We start from the raw sequence: 25,604 nt of genomic DNA on the forward strand, positions 1-25,604 counted from the left end.
GGAGGGGCGACATCATACCAATGTGGCGCTAACGCGGCTATGTCACTTCACCAGACGTCCACGATGCCACCGCCCCCCCCGTGGCCGCACATTTCGTCGACCGTCGTTGTGTTCCTGTTTTCCTGCTGGTATTTTCTCCTACCACCCCTACCCAGGATTCGGTATTAGTGCGCGATGGAACCTTACTCCACACACTCCACACCCAGCCTCTCCGCGTCGCGCGGTTTTGTCAGCAAATCTGCCTTTCATTCGCCTCTTTTTCTCAGCCGGTCGTATGTGCGGTGGATGGACGGCAGGAGCGGGGAGCGAGGTGCAAGATCGAGAGGGTAGCGAGAGAGTGAGAGCGCAGGGGGTCTTGTGGACGAGATGCCCTATGGCGATTGGTGCCCTGCATTTTTGGAGGCATGCAACGTGAAATTTTAGACGATAAGGAAGTACCGGCTACGCGCATGTATCGATATCAGATCGGCAGGCGTTGCGTAGGGGAGGTCTAGAGGCGAGGGCCTAGAGCTTGGTTACTGGGGAAGGGAGGGGAGGGAAAAAAGTGGAGTTTCTCCGAGAATGGGGAGGGCGAAAGGTAGGGTCTGTGGCAGCTACCAATGGGCTGTATGCAGTCTTCACAGTCCATATTGCATGGTGTTGAAGGACACACTTCCCACATCGACGTGAATCCCTGCTCGCCCAAGCAGAAAGATCAAATTTCCGGTGGTTGAAGGCCGCATACGGTAATATCGGATATGCATTCGCTTCGGCAGCACGTACTGTGCGTACTCCCTAGCTCGTGCAGCTTGACGTCTTGTTTTGAAGCGTTAAGCGTGAGTGTGACGATTGTGCACCCCCCTTACTTTCTGATCGAGCACAGAAATTGAAGCGAGCGGCGGTCCGAGGGCCGCGTTCTTTTGTTTCGGAACGACGAAGAACCGTGGGAGAGGTCTGGAGGGTCGAATGGTCATCTGCAGGACCCGGGTTCCTGGTGCGGCATGCTGCCAACGAGCAAAAAGGGAGGAAGAGACACCATCCGGTGCGCCCCAAGGCGCGGGTGATGTGATCTGCTAGACGCGCGCCGCTCAGCCCTTTGGCATGTCTCTCCTCTTGTCACTCTAGCTGACAATCGCTGGACAAGATAAGCATTCGCTTGACAAAGCCGCATCTTGGGATGAGAGATCGAGACAGATGACGGCATTTTATGATCACGCACACACACATATCGTCGTTTACCTCAATGTGTTTAATGTACACCTCTCCAAGCTCTCTCTTGCCTCCAGTAGCATGGCCAGACTATTTTTAGGAAGGCGACCGTTCCTACGTCCAGCCCGACTGCTCGAGTGACTTTCCCCTCCAATCATTCTACAGTTACTTTCGGCTATGACGTTCCCGCCCCCTCGGCACGACCGCGTCGAACAGTTGGAAGTACTAGAGAGAAATTTTTTTGCGACACTGATCTCGTTTGCAGATCAATCAGCAGGCTCAACAGCCACGTGGGAAGATGAGCCAGCAATCGGTGAGTCCGCATTGCGCGGCTGGTGTTGGACGAACCTCATACATGTCAGGGGGGGCTTATCATTCAGCAAGGGTGAAGGCGTAAAAACCTTGATCGCCATCATGACTGAGCCCACTTACAAAGAGACGTTTACTGAAATATGGTTAGGAAATCCGATTATCGGCTGTTGTATCCGTTTCAGATTGCGCTTCGCCAGGGAAAAAGAAATCCTACCCAGAATTCTCCGACGTAACCGAATCAAGGTGGACCGATGCAAGTGAAATGGGTGGTCTAGAGCGGGCTCAACGAACTGCTCTGCCATGCGTCTACAGGTTTATCGTCTGAAAGATTATTGGGAACGATGGTGCCCAGGCAGCCATGAAAAGACCCTGCCCGCTACTATTGATAGGTGTCACTGTGCAGGGATTATTGACATGGACGTCTGTCTTCTTCACGATATCGAACTCCTGGCTTGCACACCACATCGCATGCCCAGCCATGCTTCACATACCGCAGGGCTGACCAGGTCAGCGTGAGGGAGAGATGTCTCATGGATGCAGGAATGAAATAAGGGCAGCGCGAGGTTGATAGTCAAAATCGATGCACGGATGGGGAAGACGGATGTAGAGGGGTATTGCAGCCGAAGGCTAGTGCGAAGAATAACACCTGGGCAGACTATGCCTCCGCAACAACATGTATGGGCAGCGGAAGCTATCGTACGAGCGAAACTGTATGTGTTAATGCCACATTTACATCCGGATGATAGCTTCAACTGGCCATGGCATGAGCGAAAGACAAATCCACGCTAGGCTTCGGCTGCGATAGTCCTCTGTAAGGGAAGTGACACCACATCGATTTTTTCCCTTGTCCAGCTGAGGCGTGTGGCGCAAGTACCGCATATGCGCCGCAGGAATGACTCTCGTCCGCTACGGTAGCCTTGAGTGCCAACGGTCGGTTGCAACCTGTGCAACCAGAACTAAGGCGATGGAAGGGTCTCAAGATCGCGAAGATCGAACCAAAAAGTCATGCAAGCAAAAGATTCTTCATTTTGTCCATAAAGTATCCACAAAGAAGGGTAAGGGGGCAGCCCACGCGCTCGAACTCTCTACTCGGGGCGTGTAGACCAGGTCGTTATGCACTTAGATGCATTGAAAATAATATTTGTTCCACTCCTTGCAGGTCGCGCCACTCTCGCAGGCGGTGGAGCCAGAGTAGTTCACACCGCCGCACTGCCCGTACCTGGCGACAGCGCTGCCAGAAGCAGAGCCGGAGGCAGCGGGCGTGGAGCTAGGAGTCTCGGCGGCGGTCTCGGCGGGAGTCTGCGCCGGAGTCTCGACAGGAGTCTCCGCAACCTCGACCGAAGTCGCCGACGTAGCGACTACTGCGCTGCTCGAAGTCTTAGTGGCGGCAGGGGTGGGGGTGGTGGCAGCTGGAGCGGTGGTCTCAACTGCGGGAGTAGACGTACTGCTGCTGTTGGTGCCAGCTGCGCTCTGGAGAGCAGACAGGATGGCATCGTAGGCAGGCTTCTTCTCCAAGTTCTCATCCCAAGGAAGGGCAGCACCGTAACCGGAGAAGGTCGAGGGCCTGTTGGACACGGGTCAGCACGGAACATTCAAGTGTCCAATCCAGTACTTACACCCATGAGTACTTGTCAGTGTAGTCCCAGATGGTGATACCCTTGCAAGAATCCTTCTGGTTCAGGCAGGCGTTGACGATGGTCTTGTAATCGGTAGCCTGCTGCTCCAGCTTGGCGTCGGTAGCCGGGGTCTCCATGCGGATGTCGAGCTCAGTGATGGCGGTCTCAACGCCGAGCGACGCGAAGTCCTGGATAACGCCCTCCAAGGCATCCTGCGAAACGGTGTTGCCAACAGTGAAGTGGGCCTGAAGACCAACACCGTCGATCTTGACACCATAGGACTGGATCAACTCAACAATCTTCTTGGCAGCCTTCTGCTTGTTGCCGGACCACTCAATGCTGTAGTCGTTGTAGTACAGCTTGGCATCGGGGTCAGCGGCAGCAGCAGCAGCGAAGGCAATGGGGAGGTAGGCCTCGCCGATGGTGTTGTAGAAGACATAGTCACGGTGGTTGCCATCGTCGTCAAGGGCCTCGTTCACGACGTCCCAGTGGGCGCAGCGGCCCTTGTAGTGGGTGACCTCGTTGGTGATGTGGTTCTTCAGGATCTCCACGAGGGTAGCATTGTCGAAGCCACCGGTCTTGACCCAGTTGGGCAGCTGGTTGTACCACACAAGGTTGTGGCAGCGCAGCTTCTGGCCATTGGCCTCGGCAAGATCGGCGATGACGTCTCCCTTGGTATAAGAAAAGCTGTCGCGAGAGGGCTCAATGGTATCCCACTTCATCGAGTTGCCCGGAGTGATCTGGCCGAAATCGGCCGTGTTGTTCAGACCCGCAACATAGTCGGTGTCGGTAAGCTCCGGGTTGTCGGTGGCAGAGCCAAAGTACTCAAGGCCAGCGGCCTGGGCAGCCGTGTTCAGACCAGCTGCAGCACGGCGACTAGATAATGTCAGTCAGGCCCAAATAAGGCCAAGGCGTCTTGAAGGGCTCACGAGAAAGGGATGGCCTGAGCGGCCTGGACGGCAAGCAAAGAAGTGAAGGCGGTAGCAACGAATGACATTTTGAGAAACAGACTTCAAGTCTTTACAAAGAGAAGAGCAGTGCTTGAAACAAGCAGTGGAAAGCGAAACAGAAGCACATATATACTCCTGACGGCGGTTAGGAGAGGCTGCGACGCGCCGGAGTTCCGTGTTAAGAGCAGCATGGCAAGCGAGGCCCGACGGGACGGCGGAGAAACAGTAACAAACAGCCAATGAGGTCTGGCGCAGTGTATATTGAAACGGCGTTAACTGAGCAAAAGAGTAAAGGGCTCGGGAAGCAGGGGCGAACTGCCGCCAAGCGAGCGGTTTAACGAGACGAGAGTGACGTTTGATCGGCGGGAGGCGAGCTTTAGACCGTTCCCTTTCGCAAATGAAGGCGGGGAGGTCGAAAGATTCTCCGCCCACCGCCCAGCCCTGAGAGAAGGGCGGAGCGGAGAGCGAGGCCTCGTCAGCCTCGTACCTTCCGCTCGCCGTGCAAGGCGTGGTGGTTCGCGGCTTGGAGCAGTGAAATACGTGGCCGCCGGTTCTCCCGTGAGAATGGTGTGGTCTCGCGCGATGAGAGCCCAATGCAGCAATGACTGCAGGCGAGCTTGCTCCTTTCGATCATGACTGTGCTGGAACTGGGTCTTAGGCGTAGAGGCCACCAAAGGTTCAGGAGTGCAGCCATAGGTACGCCACAAAGAGGAGCGGAAGGGTGGGAAATACGAGTCCTATTCCAGTGCTTACCTCGGCTGCCCGAGTCAGGTGTCTTACCGTTGTAGCATCGCGAGAAAGATGTCTTTTATGTGCTGTACATGGACCGGGCGAAGGGGCCTTTTCATACTGGAGGGGCCGTGTACAAGGCTGAAGGGCCAAGACACAGATAGGGTCGACTGACACATGGGTAATTGGCTTGCAGTGACGCCACAGAACCAGTACTGTTTCACGGCGAAAAGCGAAACGGGCGGAAAGGAGAGTAGGCTGCAACGGGCGGCGGAAAGCGAGCGTTTCAAACGCCAAGAGGCCGTTGCAAAGTGCCCAGGAGTGGGCTTGTGTCGCGTTGAAGGCTGTCGCAGGACGTTGGAGGCCGCAAGAGGAGCATGATGAGGGATGCGCGGACTCCTGGCCCCGCATGCATGGTGGAGCAGGTCTGGAACATGAGCTTGGCCATGCGGGCTGCCGGCCGGTCAGTTGCGTCGACCGTGGAGCAGCGTCGCCAGCTGACTTTAGACTTTGCGTCACCCACTGCTGCTCTCGCTCTCTCGCGCATCCCGCACGGGCCGAGCGAACCGAGATAGAGGTGCGGCTGGCGTTGATAACTGGCCAGAGGCGGGCGGCGTCCTTAGGCAGCCGCGCACGGGCCGTGGGGTGCTGCTATTCCGAGCGCGGTGATGGAATCACAGGACTCTCGCAATGCCGGCGACCCGTCTGAAGAGCCAGTTGGTGATCCGACCGCGTCACGTTCAGCGAGTTGACGTACCCGCGGCGTCCCCGGCATGGCAAATGCTGCTGACCGGCAGCGGGCAAGCCCGATGCTGTAGTGCGCGCCGCGGATGGTCGCCAGGCAGCCGTCGATTGGCGCTCCGTGTCGCATGCACGTCGCGCTTCTTTTTTGCTCATGTGCGCTGGCGGGTCTTCGTGCAGGCAGCGCGCGGCCCGAGAGCGAGTCACCGCAGGGGGCGCGGTGAAGGCGGGCGGACCTGTCTGTTAGATTAGGGCTGAGGAAAAGCCCATCGGCTGCCATTGGCCCAAAACTCCACAGTTGGCCTAGGCTAGTCCCCTCATCCCTGCTAATTTAACCCCAGAGACCATCAGGTCGGTGCCGGAGTCCGACTCTGCAGCGGCCAAGCATTCCGCCCTCCCACCCAGGTACGCAATTACTGATATATAAACACTCACGCCCGCCTGTTTCTCTTGTCTCTCATCTATCGACCTCGTCTGGACTCCATCGCGACTCGAAAACAATCAACGAAACACAACAAACAATAAATGGATACCACCCCTCAGTCCAACATGGCCACCCGCACATACACCCAGTCCTCTACCTCGACAAGAGCCTCGGTTGAGCCCGCCTCGCCCAGCGCAAACTCGCAAACTTTCTGCTTCAACAACACCAAGCCAATTCCCCGCTCCGTGCCCTCGGCCGAGCAGAACTTCTTCGGCGCCATCAAGGAGAAGATCAGGGAACGCTCGAGAAGCCGGTCGCGCGACTCTCGCTCGCGCTCGCCCATGCCTCCTACCCACCTCCACTCTTCGCCCTCCGCTTCGCCCGTGAGGAGCCAGGAGGTGCGCCGTGTGAACTCGTCCTCAACCACCAGCTCCACTCTGTCTCCTGCTCCCACCAAACGCCAGAGCACCGACAGCAGCCATTTCTACTACGGAAGACATACGAACCAGTGGCTTTTCGGTGGCTTCAGCGTGCGGGAGACGGTCAAGGACGCCTATCACCACATCCGCGGCGAACACTAAATCTTTCACCACGCCTATCACACTTCTCTTCAACTGCGGTGCCGGTATACTGCTTCTTCCAGAGATTGATTCTCTGCCTCGTTCATTGAAAACACCAGCATGGCTCTGGGAACGAGTTCGACGACAACCCATGATCAATGAGACCGGGAAGCAAGATTATCAGGGGATGAGCACGGATTGTATGGATTCTTAATGCGGAGAAGACTTTTCTGGATTTGTACACTTTGATTAGACACTCTTATACCCCTTTGGAGATTCTTGTATCAATAGTTCCTCTGCTTCGACTCCATCTGGAGACCAAAATTTCAACATTCAATTCAGTTTGATTGCACCCCACAGTTCTGCGAATACGTGAGCCTAAAATTGGAAGCTTTGATCGCTTTCCATAAAGTCTTTATCACTTCATTTGCCACGCGCCTGACGCTGGCCCGTTGCAGATAAGAGGACAGCGCACGGCCCGTAGGGCTCGGGTGATCTCATTGCAACAAGGTTTAGCGCGCTTGGCAGCCCCTTCTCCCTGAATAACTCGCTGTAGGGCTGAACATGACCGCCCACACCACTCCTCGCCCGCCCCGACCACCAGAGCGCTTTTGCTCGCTCCACGCGTCGCTCGTCGTAACTCCTAATATTGCTCTCCTGCGCGCGACGGCTCTTGTGTTCCGACGACCCGCCGCTAGCAGCCCTGCCCCTGTCATCAAGGGTTCTCTGAATCCGGTGCGCCTTGCATAACGCGCACATGTCACTGCTTATGTTCCTAGCAGGGTTGGAGGATGGAATAACACTTTCTAAGTTCAGGCAATGTGTGATGACACAACTGCGGCCACGTCAACCAAGTTTCACAGCTCTTCCGATCCTGGTCAACCTCCATGTCCTCGCATCCCGAGCGCTTTAACGGAACCACTTGCTCATCTGTTTGTTCTTCACCACGCCAAATACGCGTGCAAAGCGCAGAGCTTACCGGAGTCATGTCCGACCAACCAAGAGAAAGAGGTCACTTCTCTCATCGTGCGCTGCAATTGACTGCTAAGCTTGTTTACGAGCCAACCTTTGACTGCCGAGAAACCCTTGCTCACCTGAGACTAACTTAATCCAGCATGTGCTCTTTGCTCTCGGCTGAAGATCACATATATGCCGGAGTGCTCTACTGCCGATCCCGTCCTACGCATCTCAGCTGAAAGGCATGCCGGGTCCGTTGGAGATCCCAGGAACGCGGACCTTCGAATGATTCGTCCCAACGTCATACAGAACGGCTTTTTCCGGCTGGGCCGACCCGCCTCTGCCGAATGGCTACCTACCCACATGGATCGCGGCTGGACGCTGGATTGTGCGACCGTCTTTCAGACACGGAATTAGCCTGGTGTCCCGCTCCATTCCTCAGAGTGCGATACGTCGACTTCGAGACTAGGCGTTCCCATGATTGCGGAATGGCTAGACAAGTGTCGTTTCAAGCAGTAAGATTTCATAGACAACCCCTAGCAGAGGGGATTTGTTTTCATGAAACGATTAATAATGGACGTGTACAATCCAGTTCATTGTTCACCATTCGCCACATGAAGCTTCGCCTTGCAGTCTGGGGTCAGAGGATCAGCAGTCGAGTCGTACAGAACGGATATACATGTTTTTAAGCTTGTCGGCAGGACGATCTGGAGTTACGCTGGATCTTCCGCCTGCGTTCACCCAAACCTTCGCCTGTATCTTTCAATTTCAGTGAAGGCGGAGGGTTGACATGACGCAAGCAGTATGAAGAACTAACAATGAGCATTCAACCCACCAAACCTTTCATATGTTCTATAAAGACATGTGATCTGCCAGCTTTACAGTGTGGAACCGGGCAACGACGAATCTGAGCACTGGTAGGTGGTAAGACCACGAGACGAATGGATGGAGAGAGAATAAATAACTGCCCGCCTCTAGTCAATCATCTAGATACTAGAAAGGCTAAACTCTAAGGCAAATTTGAGCTTGCGAACTTTGAAGAATACAGGTACGGAGAAATCCGGGCCGTACGCATGCGAAATTGTTATTGAACTACAGGGAATCACATGGATCGCGTAGGAATTCTATTCTAGGGCCGAACTTCTCGAGTAGTGGCCAGGTCGCGTTGCCATCGGTCTTCTTTCGCTATAATTCTACAGGGAAACTGTGTGCTTTAACCGAGATAGGAAATGCATAGCCGTATGGTCCTACTGACCTGAAACCCACAAACCCGCAGCCGGTTGGACATTTAAGAACCGACCATTGTTCCTTACTGAGATTTCCTTGCCGATTCTTCAAGTGTACTCCCATATGTTGTAGGATGGCCTCGCTTTCATATGCAGCGTGGTAGTGTCCTCTTCCGGACAATTGTCGGGCTTTGCGAAGCTTTAACAAATAACCTCGGAGGGCCCTTCAACACTACTGTCGACGCCGGCTGACATTGCAGCCGGCGGCAGGGTGTCGAAGGGCACCTCCATCACAGACTTGATAGTGCTGACGACATCATCGGGGGAGATCCAAGCTCCGTGAGCGTGCCTTTCCGCGAGTTGAGGTGAAGTTTTTGTTTTTGCATTCTCTTAACTCCGACTCGGTTGTCCCCAAATTCTGGGTAAGCATGCCCCACCCGTTGCGAAGTGGGGGCGAGAATGCTGAGGTTGCACAACGCTGACCTTTACCGATCGCCTCTTAATACTCCCGAGCTGCACCAACAGCTGGCACTGCCACGTCGTCACACACCTGGTTTCATTAACCAAAAAAGGTTCACTTAGCATACAAGCGTCCGGCGGCACAAGGAACTCGGCACAGCTTTGTTACTACCTGAGGCTGGCTATGATCTATTTAACCACGAAACGAATTCATTCCCCCACCAATGTTAGTGCGCCAGACGCGAGCGACGCTCATTCCGACAAAAAACAACGGACAACGAACAGCGATGGCCCCGAAACATTGCCAGAAGAGATATTTCCACAGCCGACAAACTCAGACTCAGCAGACCAAGAAACGACAATTTCAGTGACAGATGAGGATAGCTGCTCCTCGGAGTCGGAATACCTATCGACAGATGAGGAAGAGGAAAAAACCGAATTGGATCCAGAAGAGCTGTCGCACCTTTGTGACAGGTGTCTCAAAATTGATTTCGACGACGTTTTTTCGCGACAACCCATGGAACGTGGCGGTGACCCTATCCTTTGGTTCTATTCTGAGCACAAAGTTCTTGATGATCCACGATGTGCGTTCTGTCAGGCAATGCAGTTCATCCATCCATCTTTGGATACGCTGCCAGAATGGAAGAAGCGGATAGCTCCATTGGTGGTAGGGACAATCCAGAACAAATCCAGGTGGGAAAGTGGTTGGGATGTGACAGGAGACAGAATCTGTCTTACATTCGGATACCATCGGGAGCCTCCGGCCAATAGACGCAACGACATCCATCGTTGGACGAAGAGGAAAGTGGAGTTGCGGAACTCTGGTCCTGATGATCATTTATTCACTCATGAATTGGTCGGTTATCTTGCAGAGAAGCGGACTATTGAATTGGATAAAAATGCTCTCCCCGCAGCTGCAATAAAATCCCGGGTCAATTTTGGCACGATAAGGAGGAGGCTGAAAGAGTGTCGGGAGGAACATGAGGAATGCAGAAACAAGCGTGGCAAATACATTCAAAGGGTACCGGGCATGCGGTTGATTGACTGCAAAACTCGGACGGTTGTTCCTGCTCCTGAAGGAGCTTCCTACGCAGCTTTGTCCTACGTTTGGGGCACGATCGAGAATGAGCCGATCGGGAAAGATTGCTCTGGGAAGCTACCGGACAGGCTCCCGAATACGATCTCGGATGCTATACTGGTCACTCGAAAATTGAAGCTACGCTATCTCTGGGTCGATAGGTACTGCATACGACAAGGCGTCCACACCAAGGAAGAGATGGATGAGAAGCACGGACAGATTGTGAGAATGCATAACATTTATAAGCGATCATCTATAACCCTCATAGCTGCTGCTGGAGATGGGCCACACTACGGCTTACCGGGGGTAAGAACGAAGCAGCGCTGCCCGCCTCCTATCGTACGCCTCCCCCACCGCACGCTCTTTGCGACACTTCCAGATCCAAAGCTTTTAGTAGATGTTTCAAAATGGTCTTCAAGAGGTTGGACATTCCAGGAGGGGCTGCTGGCAAGACGACTGCTTGTTTTTACTGATCAACAAGTCTACTTCCAGTGTGGACAAACGGGAGATGCTGAAGCTTGGGAAGAATGTGGAGAAGAGAACATGGCCGAGTACTTTGATGTCAACCAAAACACGCCTCTCTATCCTTACTTTGCACTGGGAGAAGGAGGCGTTCCATCTGTCTGGCCAAGGATCGACCAATATGTCAATCTCACCTTAGGGAACCGAGAAGATGTCCTCAACGCCATTCTCGGTATTCTCACACACTACGAAGAATTAAATTCCATACGACATATTGCCGGTCTTCCGATGTCACCACGATCATCTCCTCCACAATGGTGCGAGGAGCTCGCTGACGCTTTATCCTGGGAATGCGACCACCCTGGAGAGAGATTCCCCAGCTTCCCTTCTTGGTCGTGGACTGGATGGACCTGCAAAGGCTTGGAGCGAAATGTGAGGGTCAACCGCCTTCCCGCACACAGGATCAGGGCATGGAGCATCTCAGTCGATGTTGACCTCGATACGCTCCTGAAAGGGGGCAACGACCTTTCTCAGGTAAAGTCTCTTCGCGTCACCGCACCATTTTTGGAGGCGACAATGATACCCATGGATGGGATATCAGAGGATTGCTACTATTGGATTGAAAACCACATGTGGGATGCTGACGGCTTTGACAACAACGAGAAAAGTCTCGGGGTGCGATATCTTGGGGTTGAAGAAGTTTATTTCATAAATCTTACCGACTCTAGTTTGCTGAAAACACCTTTACCTTCTGGAGCGATTCGATGTTCCGCTATCATTATGGATGAGGATCGCTTGGACATTCCGGACGACCAGTTGGGAAAGGATGGTGATCCAACACCCACGAGCATTTCGAGAGACCATGCCACTGCGCTTCTAGTGGTAGAAAGGGAGAACGGGTTCGAAAAGGTTGGCGTTTCAGGCATTGATCGTCGGGCTCTCAGACGAGTAGGCTCAGTGATTCGGGAATTTAGGCTCATATAGCTAGTCTTAGTAATACAGCTAGCCTCACCTTTGAGCTCTTCAGAAAATGCTCATCTCGGCACCATGTTTTTCTCGAAGAAATTTGGAGGAACATGCTCTGCAGCCAAGAGAATCTAATGCCCAATATTGAAGGTGATCTCAAAGGGAAAGTAAAGGTGTAGTTCGATATTGCTACAGTTGATAAGTGGTGTTGCTGAAATGTTTATGCTAACGTCAATATTTGAGCCACAGTCGAATTCCCCTTCAACATCTGGCTAAGCTCGATTGCGCAGCATTGAGCCGCCAACTCCGGAGCCACCGGCCAGAGGGCCGTCCCGTACCCTGCAACACCGAACGCCGGTCGAGCCGGGGTGCATTCCTTATCGAAATTTGGCAAGGCGCCGCACGAAAGCGATGGATCGCAGGCCCCGCATCGGAGTATTGCGAATCATGCTATCCCGCCCACTCTTAGGTACGGTTCCAATTCTTCTCACGCAAAACTACTCCGCAACCAATTCCGCATCGCCCAGAGCTCAAGACGTATTTAAAGAGCTGCCGGAAAACGTGCGGGGAAAGCGAGCCGATAACGCGGACCAACACAGCTAGATAACCGCCATGGCGTCGACGTCATCGTCTGAGCACAAGCCCGCGGGGCTGCCCGTCCCCAACTCGACCTCATCCTTCTGGCACAGCGAGCCCAATCAATTCCTCCTCGGCCATCGCACCACCCCCGAGCTCCCCGCCGAAGCCGACTTTGTCATCGTCGGCAGCGGTATCACGGGCACCTCGGTAGCGCGCTTTCTGGCCGAAGATGAGCGCGCCAAGGGCAAGAGCATCGTGCTCCTCGAGGCGCGAGAGGCCTGCTGGGGAGCCACAGGCCGCAATGGAGGTATACGCACCAGCCCAGCCCAATGCCTCACGGCCGCCCGCTAACCGCTGCATCCAGGCCACTGCCAGGTGCTCCCCGTCGCGCGCGCGCTCGATGTGACGCAGTTTGAAGTGCTCAACTACAACGCGGTCAAGGCGTACATCGAGGAGAACCAGGTGCCGTGCGAATGGCGTTCGCTCGACGGCTGCCGCAGCTACTACTCGGAGGAGATGTTCGCCGTGGCGCAGGCCGAGGTGGCGGCGCTGCACGCAAAGGACCCGGAGCTGGGCAAGATCGTGCGCGTCGTGACGGAGCGCGACGAGCTGGCCGCCCACCGCGTCGCAAAGGCCGTCGGCTGCACGCTGACCAGCGCCGCCGCCTCGCTGTGGCCCTACAAGCTCGTCACCTTCATCCTCGAGAAGCTGGTCAAGAGCGGCCGCCTCAACCTGCAGACCAACACCCCCGTCGACTCCATCTCCGCCACTGAGGATGCGGCGCTGGCGTCGTCCTACCCGCACACCTTAAACACCCCCCGCGGCGCCGTCCGCGCCCGCACCGTCATCCTCGCTACCAATGGCTACACCTCGCACCTGCTGCCCGACTTTGCGGACCTGATCGTGCCCGTGCGCGGCGAGATGTCGTCGCTGCTGCCGCCCAAGGGCGCGCCGCGCCTGGACGACTCGTACGGCCTGTGCGGGCAGCCGGGCCAGCCCGCCCACGGCGACGACTACCTCAACCAGCGGCCCTACGAGGGCGTGCCCAACCCGGCCGGCCACTACATGTACGGCGGTGGCGACGGCGCGGCCGACCACGAGCGCATCGGCGTGTGGGACGACAGCATCGTGGACAAGGGCATGGCGGCGTGGCTGCGCCGTCGGCTGTTGGAGTACATGGAGCTCGGGGGAGAGACGGAGGGGCTGGAGGAGCTGGAGGCGACGCATCAGTGGACGGGTATCATGGGGTACTCGCGCGATAACGTGCCGTGGGTGGGTAAGGTGCCTGGGAAGGGCGTGTGGTTGTCGGGTGGTTATACCGGTGAGTCTGTCTTGCTAATTTCCGCATGTTAGCTTGCTGACGAGTATGAACAGGCCATGGTATGCCCAACGGCACGCTCTGCGGCAAGGCTGTCGTGGAACTGGTGCTGGCGGACGAGGCGGGTGTCCCGGCTTCCGAGGCGCAGCAGAAGGTCGTCAAGGAGGTCGGCCTGCCGAAGAGCTACCTCATCACTGAGGATAGGTTTGCTGAGGTTCGCAAGCTGCCTACGGTTGCCGAGGCAGACGCGATGGGCGCGATTGGCAACCATGCGAGGCAGGAGTCCAAGCCTCAGCCGCGCACGTCCGGCGTCTTTGAGTATCTGAAGAGCTTTGTGACCTCTCCGAAGTAGTGAGTTGTCTGAAGAACGGAAGACGTAGATGAACTGATGAGATAGAGACCAAAGTGGAGATAAAGGTCCCAGAGACAGACAGTCACATCAATACAGTCATGTAGATCGAGACTTGAATTTCTCTGTTCACAGTTGCATATTCCTCGTGCGACCACCGGAATGTCAATTCGGTTCCATTGATATTGCAAGGGAGTGACTGAAGCGTCTAGCTGAAAGTGAATGTGTCTTGTGCGTCGGTGCGCAACAGCGGGGAGAGTGAATGCCACAAGGAATTTGGCATGGTGTATATAAGGCCCTCCAGTAAGTCATTCTGCCACTACAAACCCTGGTCAAGGGCGAAATTAGTGTACCATAGCGAAACCCCCGAACTAGTGGTGCCGGCTGCTTGGATGTTCAGACTGGGTTCCGGCCATTATTGTAGCAACATCTCTAAAGGGTTTCAAGCTCAATTCCCCATTCTTTTTTTTTTTTCACTCTTTATTTAGTCTTACTGGCTCTATAATTTTCATCACCATGTAAATGCTAACTGGAGATGTTAATCTTCAAGTCAGGACCGGTCTAGATGGCCTATTCGCACGGACCACAACTGGAGACTGATCACTTCCCCGCAAGAAACGTCAAAAAAGCTTGTTTATCTTATTTCAAGATCACCTCGAACCTCCAGGCAGCACTTCACGAAAAAAGGAGTATTCCAACGGACCGAAGCGACGGCTATCGTTAATGGCTTCAGGCAACAGCCCAATTACAGAGTAGCGCGGCATGGCGGCGGATCCTTCCGAGGTATATTTAATATGCCAACCGCCGCGATACACTTGAAGCTCCCTCACTTGATTGAGGACAACTACACACATAAACATCAACGATGCGTTTCTGGACCAGAGCTCGGTCTCGACGAGCAGACATACCGATGTGCGATTCACCTCGCGACACGCTCCCACTACCGGCCGAGATAACGCGGCGGATCCTATTCTTTGTCTCAGAGCCAACCATCACTTACGATGGCCGTAAACGGACGTACAAGTACGACCGGCCGCGCAACCTCCACCACCCGCCCGGCGACATCCAAAACGCCCGGCTCGTGTGCAAGACATTCGCCGACCTGGGAGCAGAGTTCCTCTTCCAGAACCTGATCATCTCGGCAGACCACCGCCAGCTCGCGCACGTCAAGGAGATCGCCGAGCACAAACGTCTCTGCAAGGCGGTGCGCAGCCTCTACTACGACAGCAGGACCTCGCACACCCTGTGGGCCCACGACGACTCCGACTCGATCTCGGACTCGGAGGACGACCAATGGGGCATCAACAAAGGCCCGCACTACCGCCGCAAGCAAAAGCGCTACTACCACGAGCAAGAAGACATCCTCGACCGCTCCCTCGACACCGAGTGCCTCCGCACCGCCCTCGCCACCACCCTGACGGCCGTGACCCGCGTGCGCTGCAAGCCGCGCGAGCGCTTCGACCATCATCACCGCGACCCTGGCGACGTCTCGTCGCCGACGCGCAACCACGCCGCCGCCAGCAACGACGGCCGCGACTCACGCCCGCTCTACCACCTCGCCGCCGCCATGACGGGCGTGCCGGCGCACAACATCCGCACCCTCTCCCTCGCCTTCGACGTCACCCTCCTCGCCGACGCCAAGCTCGCGCCCGCCCGCTTCGCCTCCCTGCGCGCCGCCCTGGCGCCCGTCACGAATCTCACGCTCGCCATCCGCGCCAGCGGCGACGACGATGACTACGACGCGGGCGACGGCGACCTGTCGGCGGCGGCGGCCCGTTCAGACAGGTTCGCTCGATACGCCGAGGCCTTCGGCACGCACAGCAGCACCGCCTCCCTCTGCCGCGCGCTGCTGGCCGACCCGGCGACGCTGGCCGCCCTCGCCGACGCCACGTCGCCCGCCCTGCACCGCTTCAAGCTCAACCTCAGCGCCGACGGCCGGCGGCGGTCCGGCTATGCGGCGTTCCGCTACGACGACGCGCTGCCGCTGAGCTGCTACCTCGGCTCTGCCGCCGCTGCGAGCGATGATGGCGCGAGCACCAGCAGCAGGTGGCCGGCGCTGCGGTATCTCTATCTCGGCTGCGTGGGCGTGACGCAGGATGAGCTGGTGCCGTTCCTGCTGGCGCGGAGGAAGACGCTGGCGTTTGTCGAGTTCGACCGCGTCACGCTGCACCGGGGCCAGTGGTGTGTGGTCGGCGCGGTGGTGCTGAATGCGTGTCCGACGTGGCGGTGGGCGAAGATGAGTGGGTTGAGGCAGGTCGAGAAGAGGAGGGAAGTTGTGGATTTGCCGATGGAGGTGGTGGAGGCGATCCGGGAGGTGGAGGAGGAGGAAGAGGAAGAGGGGCGGTGGAGTGGGGAGAAGAGGGAGGGACCGAGGAGGGTTAGGTGGGATGAGTGTTACTTTGCGGAGGAGGATGGGAGTTCGACCCTCTTTGGTGGGGTGGATCCGGAGGCAGAGGGGCCTGGGTATGGGAATCCGGTGTGATGGAGGAGGGGATGGGTGATGTGCTTTTGTGTCGAATACAGCAATATACTGGTATACTAGAATAGCAAATCGAACTCCATTCGTATAGAAATGAACTGACTAACTATAGTATCCGAAACCTGAACTCAAAGCAACCTTGCTGATTGTTCCTCGTCTTCAACGAAGTGCAATAGTCTTGACGTCCTTCTTGTCCTCGTCCTCGAAAGCTTTCCCATACATATATTCCTGCATGTATCCGGTACCTACCACCGTATAGCAACGGCGAGGTTCCGGATATTCATCACCAGCGAAAGGGATTTGATGCGGTCGAAGGATGAAGGGGACAGGACATCCGAGTATGATATGGACTTCATCACCAGGACATGCACCTGTAGGAGCCAAGCCAATCGATCCTCGTTCAGTCAAGAACATTCGTCTCTGCCACAAGCAGACCAGGAGATGGTAAATTGCCTTTGCATCCTTCCCGAGTAGGCTTTCGTATGAGCTGTCCGAGAGCGAAAGCTTGGCGAATCCGAGGAAAGGTTGAAATTTCAGTAGCATGTTCCACATTTCTCGTAAATTGCGATAGTCATTCTCGTCGGCTCGTTTGTAGAAGGGGCTGGTGCTCGTGTCCAACTCAGAGCAGTCATTGATCATAGTTCGCCAGAAGTTATCGGACTGCGAGCCGTGTTGAGGCGATTGTTCCGGCCACCCCATCATTTCAAGCCCAATCATCCCCATCCACTGACGGAAGACGTCTGGTACCTGTTCGAAATTCTCCAGTGCATCAAAGGCGGTACCAATACTTGCAATGCTATCAACCTCGAGGGATTGTAGCAGAAGCGTTCCATCCTTGGATAGCTCAAGCTGTGTCGTTTCCTGGCGGACAGATGCGGAGGCGGAGAAGCCAGAGGCCATTCTGAGTCTTCGCTGTTCGACTAAGACCCATTGCGATGGAATTGAAGTGAAATTGACGTCTGGAACCCAAGATGGCATGGTATCCTCACTGCTTCGAAACTGTCTTTCGCCCTGTAGAAATTCCGTGCCGTCTTGTTCTGAGATGCATTTGAAGACTGCCTTGGTAACGGCACTCTCCAAAGGAACTCCGTAGTCTGGTATCAGAGGAGAAGCAGAACGCCATGTCGTAACGAGACCAAGAAGGGCATAGTGGAGATCCCGTTTTTCAGAAGCATGAAATGCGGAGAACTGTCGACGAAGTTCAAACAAAGTAGTAGGGGCTCGATTTTTCCATGTCTCACGTGTAGAGACCATTGGCTCCACCTGCTCCTGAAAGACCATAAGTGGATCGAAAGCGGCACCTTTAAGTTCCATTCTGCGAGGTTTGCAACATGTTGTGGCGTGGGTATTCAGGACGTGAACCACTGATCTCAGAGTCTCATATGAGAACTCTTCAGATGCGTACAGAAACTGTACTTTCTCGGGTAAAACCATCTCCTGAACAACCCAAATTCTTGTCCACCACGGTGAATTCAGCAAATGCCCGAGTGCCTGAAAGGATTCAGTATACTCCGATGATATCTCAAGTCGCTGGCCGTTGTCGAATGAGAAACACGGCAACTCGTCGAAATGCTTGTCTCTCCCGAGCGTCGCGAGTAGCTCGCATGCTAGTTTGCTGGTAGTCGTGGACGTCGATCCCTCTTCGGTAGCACCCTGCTCTTCTCCTAGCCAGAGGACGGCTTTCGTACAACGGCTATAGATTTTGTCCATCATGGCCACCTGACGAGACTTCTCATCGTTGTCATTCTGATTGATACAGATAGCATCAATCCAAAGAACACGACGCGCATCGTGGTAGCGAAGGCGCCGTAATGCCATCCATAGATTCGCAGTGGCTTCGAAGGACTGATCGCCCAGTTGAATTGGCTTCCGCTTTTCCGGGTCTCCCCATACATACGAGAGCGCTTCGTATGTTGGCCCTTCGTCGAACGACACGACGTCAAGGCTGCAGGTGATCGCATCATCCCACGTCCCCGGCATCAACGTGACGAGTCGTATCTCTGGGTGGTCTGCATCCTGGCTCAACGAAGTGTATCGAATATGCTGATTGGGTGGCTCCGGAGCCATTCTCAGAAAAGAAATGATAAAGGTAGAAGCAGACGAGGTTCGTACGAGACTGTTGGGTTTTTGGATGAACAGTGATATGTTAAGGATCTCCTGAGAAGGATGGGAGAGAGACTTAATATATCCAAAGTGTTCGTGATGTGTTGGCATGAAATGCCATCATTAATGGACCCACAAGCTCGGGTTTCTCTGTATGAGAACTCATTGCAACTCCCAAGAAGCAAGACGCGCGTCTCAGCTCCACACTGGAGCAGCTTACTTCACACCTCCCCACTTCATTGTCTTTCTCTTCCTGCTAGAAGGAGTCTGCCAATTTGACGATTGGACCCTGTGTGCATGAGAAGCAATGTAGTGAAGGTGTGTTGTCATCAGCAAAGGCGGGGCCGTCAGATGTTGGCTCACCAGAATGGCATATCGGCTGACTGACTGAATGGGCCCAACAGCAGCATGTTGCTCAGCTGCAGCTGTTGATCGGCACTAATTATCAGCTGCTATCACACGGAATTCACTGTATCCTCACGCACCAATGGTGATAAGGCACATCGGAATCGGTATCCAGTGAAGTCTGGCCTCCGCGAATTTTTCCAGCTCGATGCCATACCTCCACCGCTACCAATTTATGCAATCATTGCCGGAAACAGGTCTTTCTTTTCTATGCTTTTTCCGTGAAGACTTACATAGCGTCATGATATGTCCGCTTCTGGATGCCTGCAGCGTCAAGATCCTTGCTCGTCCCACAATCTCAATTCAACTCTTTCAATCGGAAAGCCAGTTGATCAGAGAGCTTGATCCATAAGCGCTGATTCAGTAAGGGTGCGTTATAGTCATCGGATTGCACATGTGCATACCATTTGGCAGTTACAAAATTAACTCCATTCGAGTGCGTACATTTTCTCTAAGCTCAATAAAAAAAAATGGCAGCGATAAGAGAGTGGCAATGAAACCTCCGCTACGTTTACGTCTGTGCCTGTGCAAGAACTTGCAGTGCGCTGACGAAGACTGTGGTGCGAAACTGAAGAGGTGAACGGGTGATGTATTGACCTGAAGAGAAAGCACAGAATGTCCTCCTTGGCGATCGCACCTGCCAACAGTGCCATGGGGATCCACAGTCGTGATACGTGTAACTTGAGGCAGCGCGGACCACTTCACTCACGAGGCATGGCTTGTCACATCAATTTTACGGAGATGGCAAAGGAAGCAGGCCTCATCGAGGCTGTATATCTAGTAGCACCAGTGCTATCCTCCTACGTTCTAATGAGCGGACGATCACGTGTGGCACGCAATGAGGGCAACAGTGTTGTGTCTTCCGAGGCTGGAGTCTCCACTGGAGTGTGCCTCCGCCTCGCATATGTGGGGACACCCCGATAAGGTTTCATTTGCTGGTCTGAAGATTAATAGATTAGTTTGTGGAAACTATAATGTATTGACTCTCCAAGAGATACGCGACCGGCAAACTACGTACATTCAGAGGTGGGGCTGAGCTCAAATAGGTCTTCTATTCTGGGTAAATATACGTGCGGCTCTTCGTACTTTAACATAGTTTACCAACATTTTAAGTGTTTGGATCAAATGAGTACTGTTCATGCTATGCGGTATACGGATGATACTAGAGCTTGCGACGATAGATAGATCTGTTCTTCCGTGATCCGAAAGGCAGCATTAACGACCGTAGCGATCTTCCGCTTGACCAACACCTTGATGACTTGCCTAGGGGCTGTTCTAGAACATCATTCAGTCATCTTTTGGGGCTCTCGCCATGGCTTGCAGTAGGGTGATCAACAAATAAACAAAGATAACCTTAAATTTGTATTGCTTAAGGGGCGCCGCGCCCGACCTCTGCTTTGTTTGGTAAGTATAATTTCAAAGACAAAAAAAAAGCTACTATAATACTGATTCAGCCTGCCACAGCATACGCATAAGCCATCCCGAGGCAGATTTGAAATGTCGGTGTGCTTCGTATTATAGAAAAAAAGGTTCGGCCCGTTTGCGCACTTGAGAAATGACGACATCCAATCAGCCTCCAACTCAAGTACGTGTTGATCAACCCATTCAGCTACTCCACTTCGCGGACGTTTGACCAAAATAAGTTTATCGTCACGCTTTCTTCTTTTGCGATTGTGCCGCCTCCAAGTCCGCCGCGCGCACGAGACAGCGTCGACTGCGGCTAATTTGAAGAAATCGGAGCTCAATTAGCTCTCAAAGCACAGGATTCCGTGCCTACTACTATACGACAGTAGAGAAGATAAGAGAGTACGCGCGTTATCTGTTTTGGTGGCCTGTGCCACCTGGCATATATTGCCACGTCCGCCGATCGAAGTAAGTCGGTACAAAGTACAGAGGAGTGCTAGTGCGGAAATTTTTTCTTCTGTGTGTTGGGGGCTGTCTCCGGCTTCGCCGGAGCCTTAGGTTAAGATTCTTTTGGAGTACTGTTTGTGGATATATATTGCCCTCAAAATTGTTAAAATCTCGCTTTGCTACATCAACAAAACATCGCGATTACTTCATCAGCATCTATGATAGCTTTCTTCAATTCGCTGCTCCAAAACCTACATCTTCTGTACAGCAATGTTTCCACATCCCGAGATGCACTCGTTTCCTTCGAATATCCAACAAAATCATACATGGAGTGAGTGGTGTCACAACCTGCGTCCAACCACCCTCATACCGCAGTCTGTAGAAGATGTCGGCCTTCCGCTCCGGGTTATCTCATGTGAAGCCCTCGTTAAAGACAACAAGATCGAGTGGGTTAAGCCTACGAGTTGGGACTTCGTTATCATTTCGCATCGCTGGCTGGAGAACGTCGCGTGGAAAGCGGATCACATCCGCCCGTACCCTGCCGCCGGAGGAATCATGGTCCAGGCTGTCCGAAGGGAATCCCTCAGGGTTTTGGCTCGGCTTTGTCAACGCCTTAAGTGGGACTACTTCTGGATCGACTGCATATGCATCGACCAGAAATCTCAATTGGAAAAGGCTCGGGAAATCGTGAACATGGCCAACTACTACAAGTTGGCTGCCAAGACTTTGATTTTTCCGTTCGGAGTCGACAAGGTTGGACCCCCTCTGGATCGAGAAGGAGAAGCGCCAGTCTGGCACAGCCGTGCCTGGACTCTGCAGGAAGAGGCAATGTCAGGAGACAGAGCTCACTTTGTCTTGTGCTTACCTGGCACGATCTCTCAAGACCAGACCGAAGATATCAACCCGATCATGTCCTGTCATCAAACTAATGATGACAAGGATTTTTTACAAAGTTTCGCGAACTTTGTGCCTGTCGAATCCGGCGATAAAAGGACCCAAGACAAGGCATATCTCTATCTTGTCAAGAAAGAAAAGATGACGAATTGGCGCAATTCTTACCTTGAATATTTGGATGTGAACGTTCAGGAGAAAGCAAGGGAGACCATCCACTTACTGAAACCCCTGCAGGTTTGGACTCTCTGGTCGGCACTCCGAGAGATGTTTAGACGCGACGCGAGTAACCCCGAGGACCGGCTTTATAGTCTTTTAGGGTTTATCGGTGTCACATTAGAGCCAAACGAGATCCAGTACGGTATTGGCCTTCGAGCTGCTCTTCGCAAGTTCATTAGAGCTCTCCATTTTGACCAAAGACTTTTGGTCACCGTGGTTGAAGCTTACCATGGCAATTTCATCGACGGCTACGGAACCCTCCCAGATTTCGGGGACAAAATCACATCTCGACCTGCACCTCTCCTGACACACATACGCACTCTTGGGACTGCAGACTTCCTCGGGCATGAAGGCATGCAGATTACCGCTCCGTCAATCACAGTAGACCTTGAGATGAGGGACATCTTGGAAGAACAGGGGGACATCTTGGAAGAACAGGAGCAGGGTACCATGACTAACGGCAAAAAGGGTCCAAGACGGGTCCAGTATGGCTTCATTCAACTGGTCAATGCAGCCCAGCGCAAGTCCAGCACAGGCGATGCCTGGATCCAGCCTGGTCATCCATCTCTTGATGTCACTTTAATCGCGGTTACAGAAATCGTAAGTCCAAAGTGGGAACTTTCACCACAGTACCGGAAAGGTGGCGAAGGTCAAGTTACATTTTGTTGTCTCGTATGTACCAACGGAGGATCGGTCAAGCGTAAGATTGGACTTGCGCTTATTGTAGCAGCATCCCATGCATGGACGATGTCGAGACATCAAGTAGGCTAGTACAGCGACGGGCCTCGTCTGCTCAGCTTCGAAGTCAGCCAGTGGTCATTTGATAATTTTATTCTATTTGTTTTATTTCACTTTCATTGAGAAACCATGACTTTATATTATACTACACTGAAAACGGACGTCTTAAACCGTTTTCCGTCCCTCTCGGCAGTTGTCTTTAGCACCAATGGATCCCCTGACTAGGTTTCCCATGACATCATCGACCCAAGCCAAACTATACCGACTATCCTACATGCGGTAACCGCACACCACGACCGCAGTCGAACCGGCTTGAACGGTCATGAGACATGCAGCAGCAAAGACCACGTATGTACGTAGGGCAGCTGTTGTCTCAAACAAAGCGTGAGAAAGCAAGGTACCGACGGTATCTAAAAAAAAGTTTGAGATACCGTGAGACAAAACTCCTAAGACTTCGGGCCTGAAGGAAGACTGAGACAAGGATCATGTGGACTTCACACTGAGAGTCACAGACACCATAAAATGACGTGAGATGGGACGTTGCATGCATGTGTATGAAATTCTTGATTCTCGTTTCCATTCATCATCGTACACGGATAAAGGGGAGAAGATAAAAAAGGGAAGTAAAAAGCTATACACGTAGCTGAACCCATGAAACCCATCCCATCGCCATTTGCCATACCCATTTTCCCAAATTAGTTTTTTAAAACACGTACGTCATCACCCTAATTGCCGCCATTCAGCAGCGCCTCCTTGTGGGTACCGGCACGGGGAGCGCCATTGTTATCAACAGCGCTGGGATTCACCGACGTAGCCTGGCCGTTGGCGGCGTGCAGCTCCGGCCTCGCAGCCATGCCGTTGTGGGAGCCGTTGAAGCGGAGGCCAGCGATGCCCTCGTAGCCGCGGACGCCCGTCGCCTTCTCGAGGCGGGTGGCCAGGTCGTTCGAGACCTCGCGGAAGATGGCGATCTGGCGCTTGATGATCTCCTCGCGGCGGCAGGTCGACATGTGACCGGCGACGGTCGCGATGAAGCGGTTGCGCGCGCCCTCGTCCCAGACGCGCTCCCACAGCGCGCGCGGCGCGACGAAGTCCTCCGGGCGGATCTCCGACAGGAAGGCGACGGCGTCGCCGATGAAGTGGCCGTGCGTCTTGTTGACGTCGGTGGTGCGCGTGCGGAACTGGACGGGCTGGATCGACGAGAGGTAGGCCGGGCGGCCGCCCTGGTTGTAGAAGGCCATGCTGCCGTCGCGCTGGAAGTTGGCCATGCGGTAGGGCACGCGCGGCGCGTTGACGGGCAGCTGGTGGTAGTTGGCGCCGAGGCGGTGGCGGTGCGTGTCCGGGTACGAGAAGAGACGGGACTGCAGGACCGGGTCGGCCGTGGGCTCGATGCCCGGCACCAGGTGCGACGGGCTGAAGGCGCTCTGCTCGATCTCGGCGAAGTAGTTTTTGGCATTCTCGTTGAGGAAGAACTCGCCGTACTTGCGCAGCGGGTACTCGGCCTGCGGCCACACGTGCGTCAGGTCGAAGACGTTGATCCTCTTATGCTCCCACGCATCCTCGGCCTGCTTGGGCGTCATTGTCTGCACGTAGCAGTCCCAGCCAGGGTAGTTGCCCTCCTCGATGGCGTAGTACAGATCCTTCTGCGAGTAGTCGGGCGACTTGGTGGCGGCCTCCTCATTGGTCAGGAACCTGTTGCCCTGCTTCGACTTGAAGTGGAACTGGGCGTAGACCCAGTCACCCTGGGCATTGACGAGCTTCATGGTGTGGCCCGAGTAGCCGTTCATGAAGCGGTAGCCGTCGGGAATGCCGCGGTCACCCATCAGGATCATGACCTGGTGGACGGCCTCGGGGTTCTGGGACAGGTAGTCCCAGAACATGGTCGAATCATCGCCGCCGCCGAGGTTGGTCGCCGGGTCGCGCTTCTGCGTGTGAATAAAGTGGGGGAACTTGGCCGGATCGCGCAGAAAGAAGACAGGGGTGTTGTTGCCGACCATGTCCCAGTTGCCCTCGTCGGTGCGGAACTTGACGGCGAAACCACGCGGGTCGCGGGCGCAGTCGGGTGAGCCGCGCTCACCGCCGACGGTGGAGAAGCGGAGGGTGATGGGGCATTGCTTGCCGGCCTTGAAAATGTCGGCGCAAGAGAGGTCGTCAAGTGGGGCGGTGGTCCTGTAGAAACCGTGCGCACCACTGCCCTTGGCGTGGACAACGCGTTCCGGAATGCGCTCGCGGTCGAAGTGCGAGAGCAGATCTATGAGATGGAAATCCTGGAGCAGCAGCGGGCCGTTCTCGCCGGCGCGCTGCGTCTCGTAGGGGTGTGAGTAAGGAGCGCCATTGCTGGCCGTGTAGAGCGTGTCTTGGGAAGTGGCGTTGCGGTCGTCTGTTCCTAGTTAGCCGAAATTTGTCTCGCAGGTTTTTTGGGCAGGCGTCGCCGACCACTGTAGTCCCGGTAGAGGTCGCCGTTCTTGCGGGCGTCTGCAGCGTGCGCCTACGCGAGTGTCAATTGGACATGGTCAATTGGTGAAGTTGGGACGGAAACTAACCTGGTAGCCGGGAGCCATCGTGGTTTGGGGCTGGTCTAAACGGTCTCAAAGAATCTCAAAGAAACAGAAAAACTGGCTCAGATGACAAGTGGAATAAGAGAGGCAAAAGCAAGAGCTGGAGAGAAAAGGCAAGGGCGACCGGGTTGAACTTCAGTTTTTATACATAGCACAAGAGCCGCATGGCTTGGCCTCTTGATGACGCCTGTACGACGCTCGAGCTGTAGGTCCGGGACTGCGGGGCGAACGGCATCACCTCAGCAGCGCGCTCTCGACCGACCCAGAGCAGCCAATGGCGCCGTTGCACATTACTCACTTTCGTGTCTTCGGTGTTCCGATCACTCAGCCGATGGCGTCCGTTCACCGAGTCCGGCGCCCACCGTGCTCAAGCTTCAGATTCGCCCCACCCGCTACGGAAAAAGTGGTGACGTCGCCCGCCCGTCCAGGGTTCTTTTTCCCAATTCTCA

At 54.5% G+C, this 25,604-nt stretch overlaps 7 protein-coding genes across 7 annotated transcripts; 4 read left to right on the forward strand and 3 right to left on the reverse strand.

The window, feature by feature from the left end:
• Window positions 1–2,619: 2,619 nt before the first annotated feature.
• On the reverse strand, window positions 2,620–4,113 carry LTHEOB_7428 (Glycoside hydrolase family 16 protein; the record flags this gene model as incomplete). The annotated part of the gene is made up of 3 exons (XM_035516793.1): window positions 2,620–3,064; window positions 3,117–3,992; window positions 4,046–4,113. 3 exons carry the CDS (start codon window positions 4,111–4,113, stop codon window positions 2,620–2,622), a joined length of 1,389 nt encoding a protein of 462 aa, XP_035371399.1.
• Window positions 4,114–6,061: 1,948 nt separating this feature from the next.
• LTHEOB_7429 (uncharacterized protein) lies at window positions 6,062–6,541 on the forward strand (the record flags this gene model as incomplete). Its single annotated transcript, XM_035516794.1, has 1 exon — window positions 6,062–6,541. The coding sequence occupies one exon, from the start codon at window positions 6,062–6,064 to the stop codon at window positions 6,539–6,541; it is 480 nt and encodes a 159-aa protein (XP_035371400.1).
• Window positions 6,542–12,280: 5,739 nt separating this feature from the next.
• Window positions 12,281–13,917, forward strand: LTHEOB_7430 (FAD dependent oxidoreductase; the record flags this gene model as incomplete). The annotated part of the gene is made up of 3 exons (XM_035516796.1): window positions 12,281–12,554; window positions 12,612–13,568; window positions 13,622–13,917. 3 exons carry the CDS (start codon window positions 12,281–12,283, stop codon window positions 13,915–13,917), a joined length of 1,527 nt encoding a protein of 508 aa, XP_035371401.1.
• Window positions 13,918–14,824: 907 nt separating this feature from the next.
• On the forward strand, window positions 14,825–16,396 carry LTHEOB_7431 (uncharacterized protein; the record flags this gene model as incomplete). The annotated part of the gene is made up of 1 exon (XM_035516797.1): window positions 14,825–16,396. The coding sequence occupies one exon, from the start codon at window positions 14,825–14,827 to the stop codon at window positions 16,394–16,396; it is 1,572 nt and encodes a 523-aa protein (XP_035371402.1).
• A 242-nt stretch (window positions 16,397–16,638) lies between these two features.
• LTHEOB_7432 (Het-domain-containing protein) lies at window positions 16,639–17,293 on the reverse strand (the record flags this gene model as incomplete). Its single annotated transcript, XM_035516798.1, has 2 exons — window positions 16,639–16,764; window positions 16,829–17,293. 2 exons carry the CDS (start codon window positions 17,291–17,293, stop codon window positions 16,639–16,641), a joined length of 591 nt encoding a protein of 196 aa, XP_035371403.1.
• Window positions 17,294–21,022: 3,729 nt separating this feature from the next.
• On the forward strand, window positions 21,023–22,628 carry LTHEOB_7433 (uncharacterized protein; the record flags this gene model as incomplete). The annotated part of the gene is made up of 3 exons (XM_035516799.1): window positions 21,023–21,083; window positions 21,135–22,462; window positions 22,593–22,628. 3 exons carry the CDS (start codon window positions 21,023–21,025, stop codon window positions 22,626–22,628), a joined length of 1,425 nt encoding a protein of 474 aa, XP_035371404.1.
• A 697-nt stretch (window positions 22,629–23,325) lies between these two features.
• LTHEOB_7434 (Peroxisomal catalase) lies at window positions 23,326–25,158 on the reverse strand (the record flags this gene model as incomplete). Its single annotated transcript, XM_035516800.1, has 3 exons — window positions 23,326–24,977; window positions 25,034–25,085; window positions 25,141–25,158. 3 exons carry the CDS (start codon window positions 25,156–25,158, stop codon window positions 23,326–23,328), a joined length of 1,722 nt encoding a protein of 573 aa, XP_035371405.1.
• Between the last annotated feature and the right edge of the window lie 446 nt (window positions 25,159–25,604).

The sequence above is a fragment of the Lasiodiplodia theobromae genome, assembly GCF_012971845.1.
Source record: "Lasiodiplodia theobromae strain AM2As chromosome Unknown scaffold_22, whole genome shotgun sequence".
NCBI lineage: Eukaryota > Fungi > Ascomycota > Dothideomycetes > Botryosphaeriales > Botryosphaeriaceae > Lasiodiplodia > Lasiodiplodia theobromae.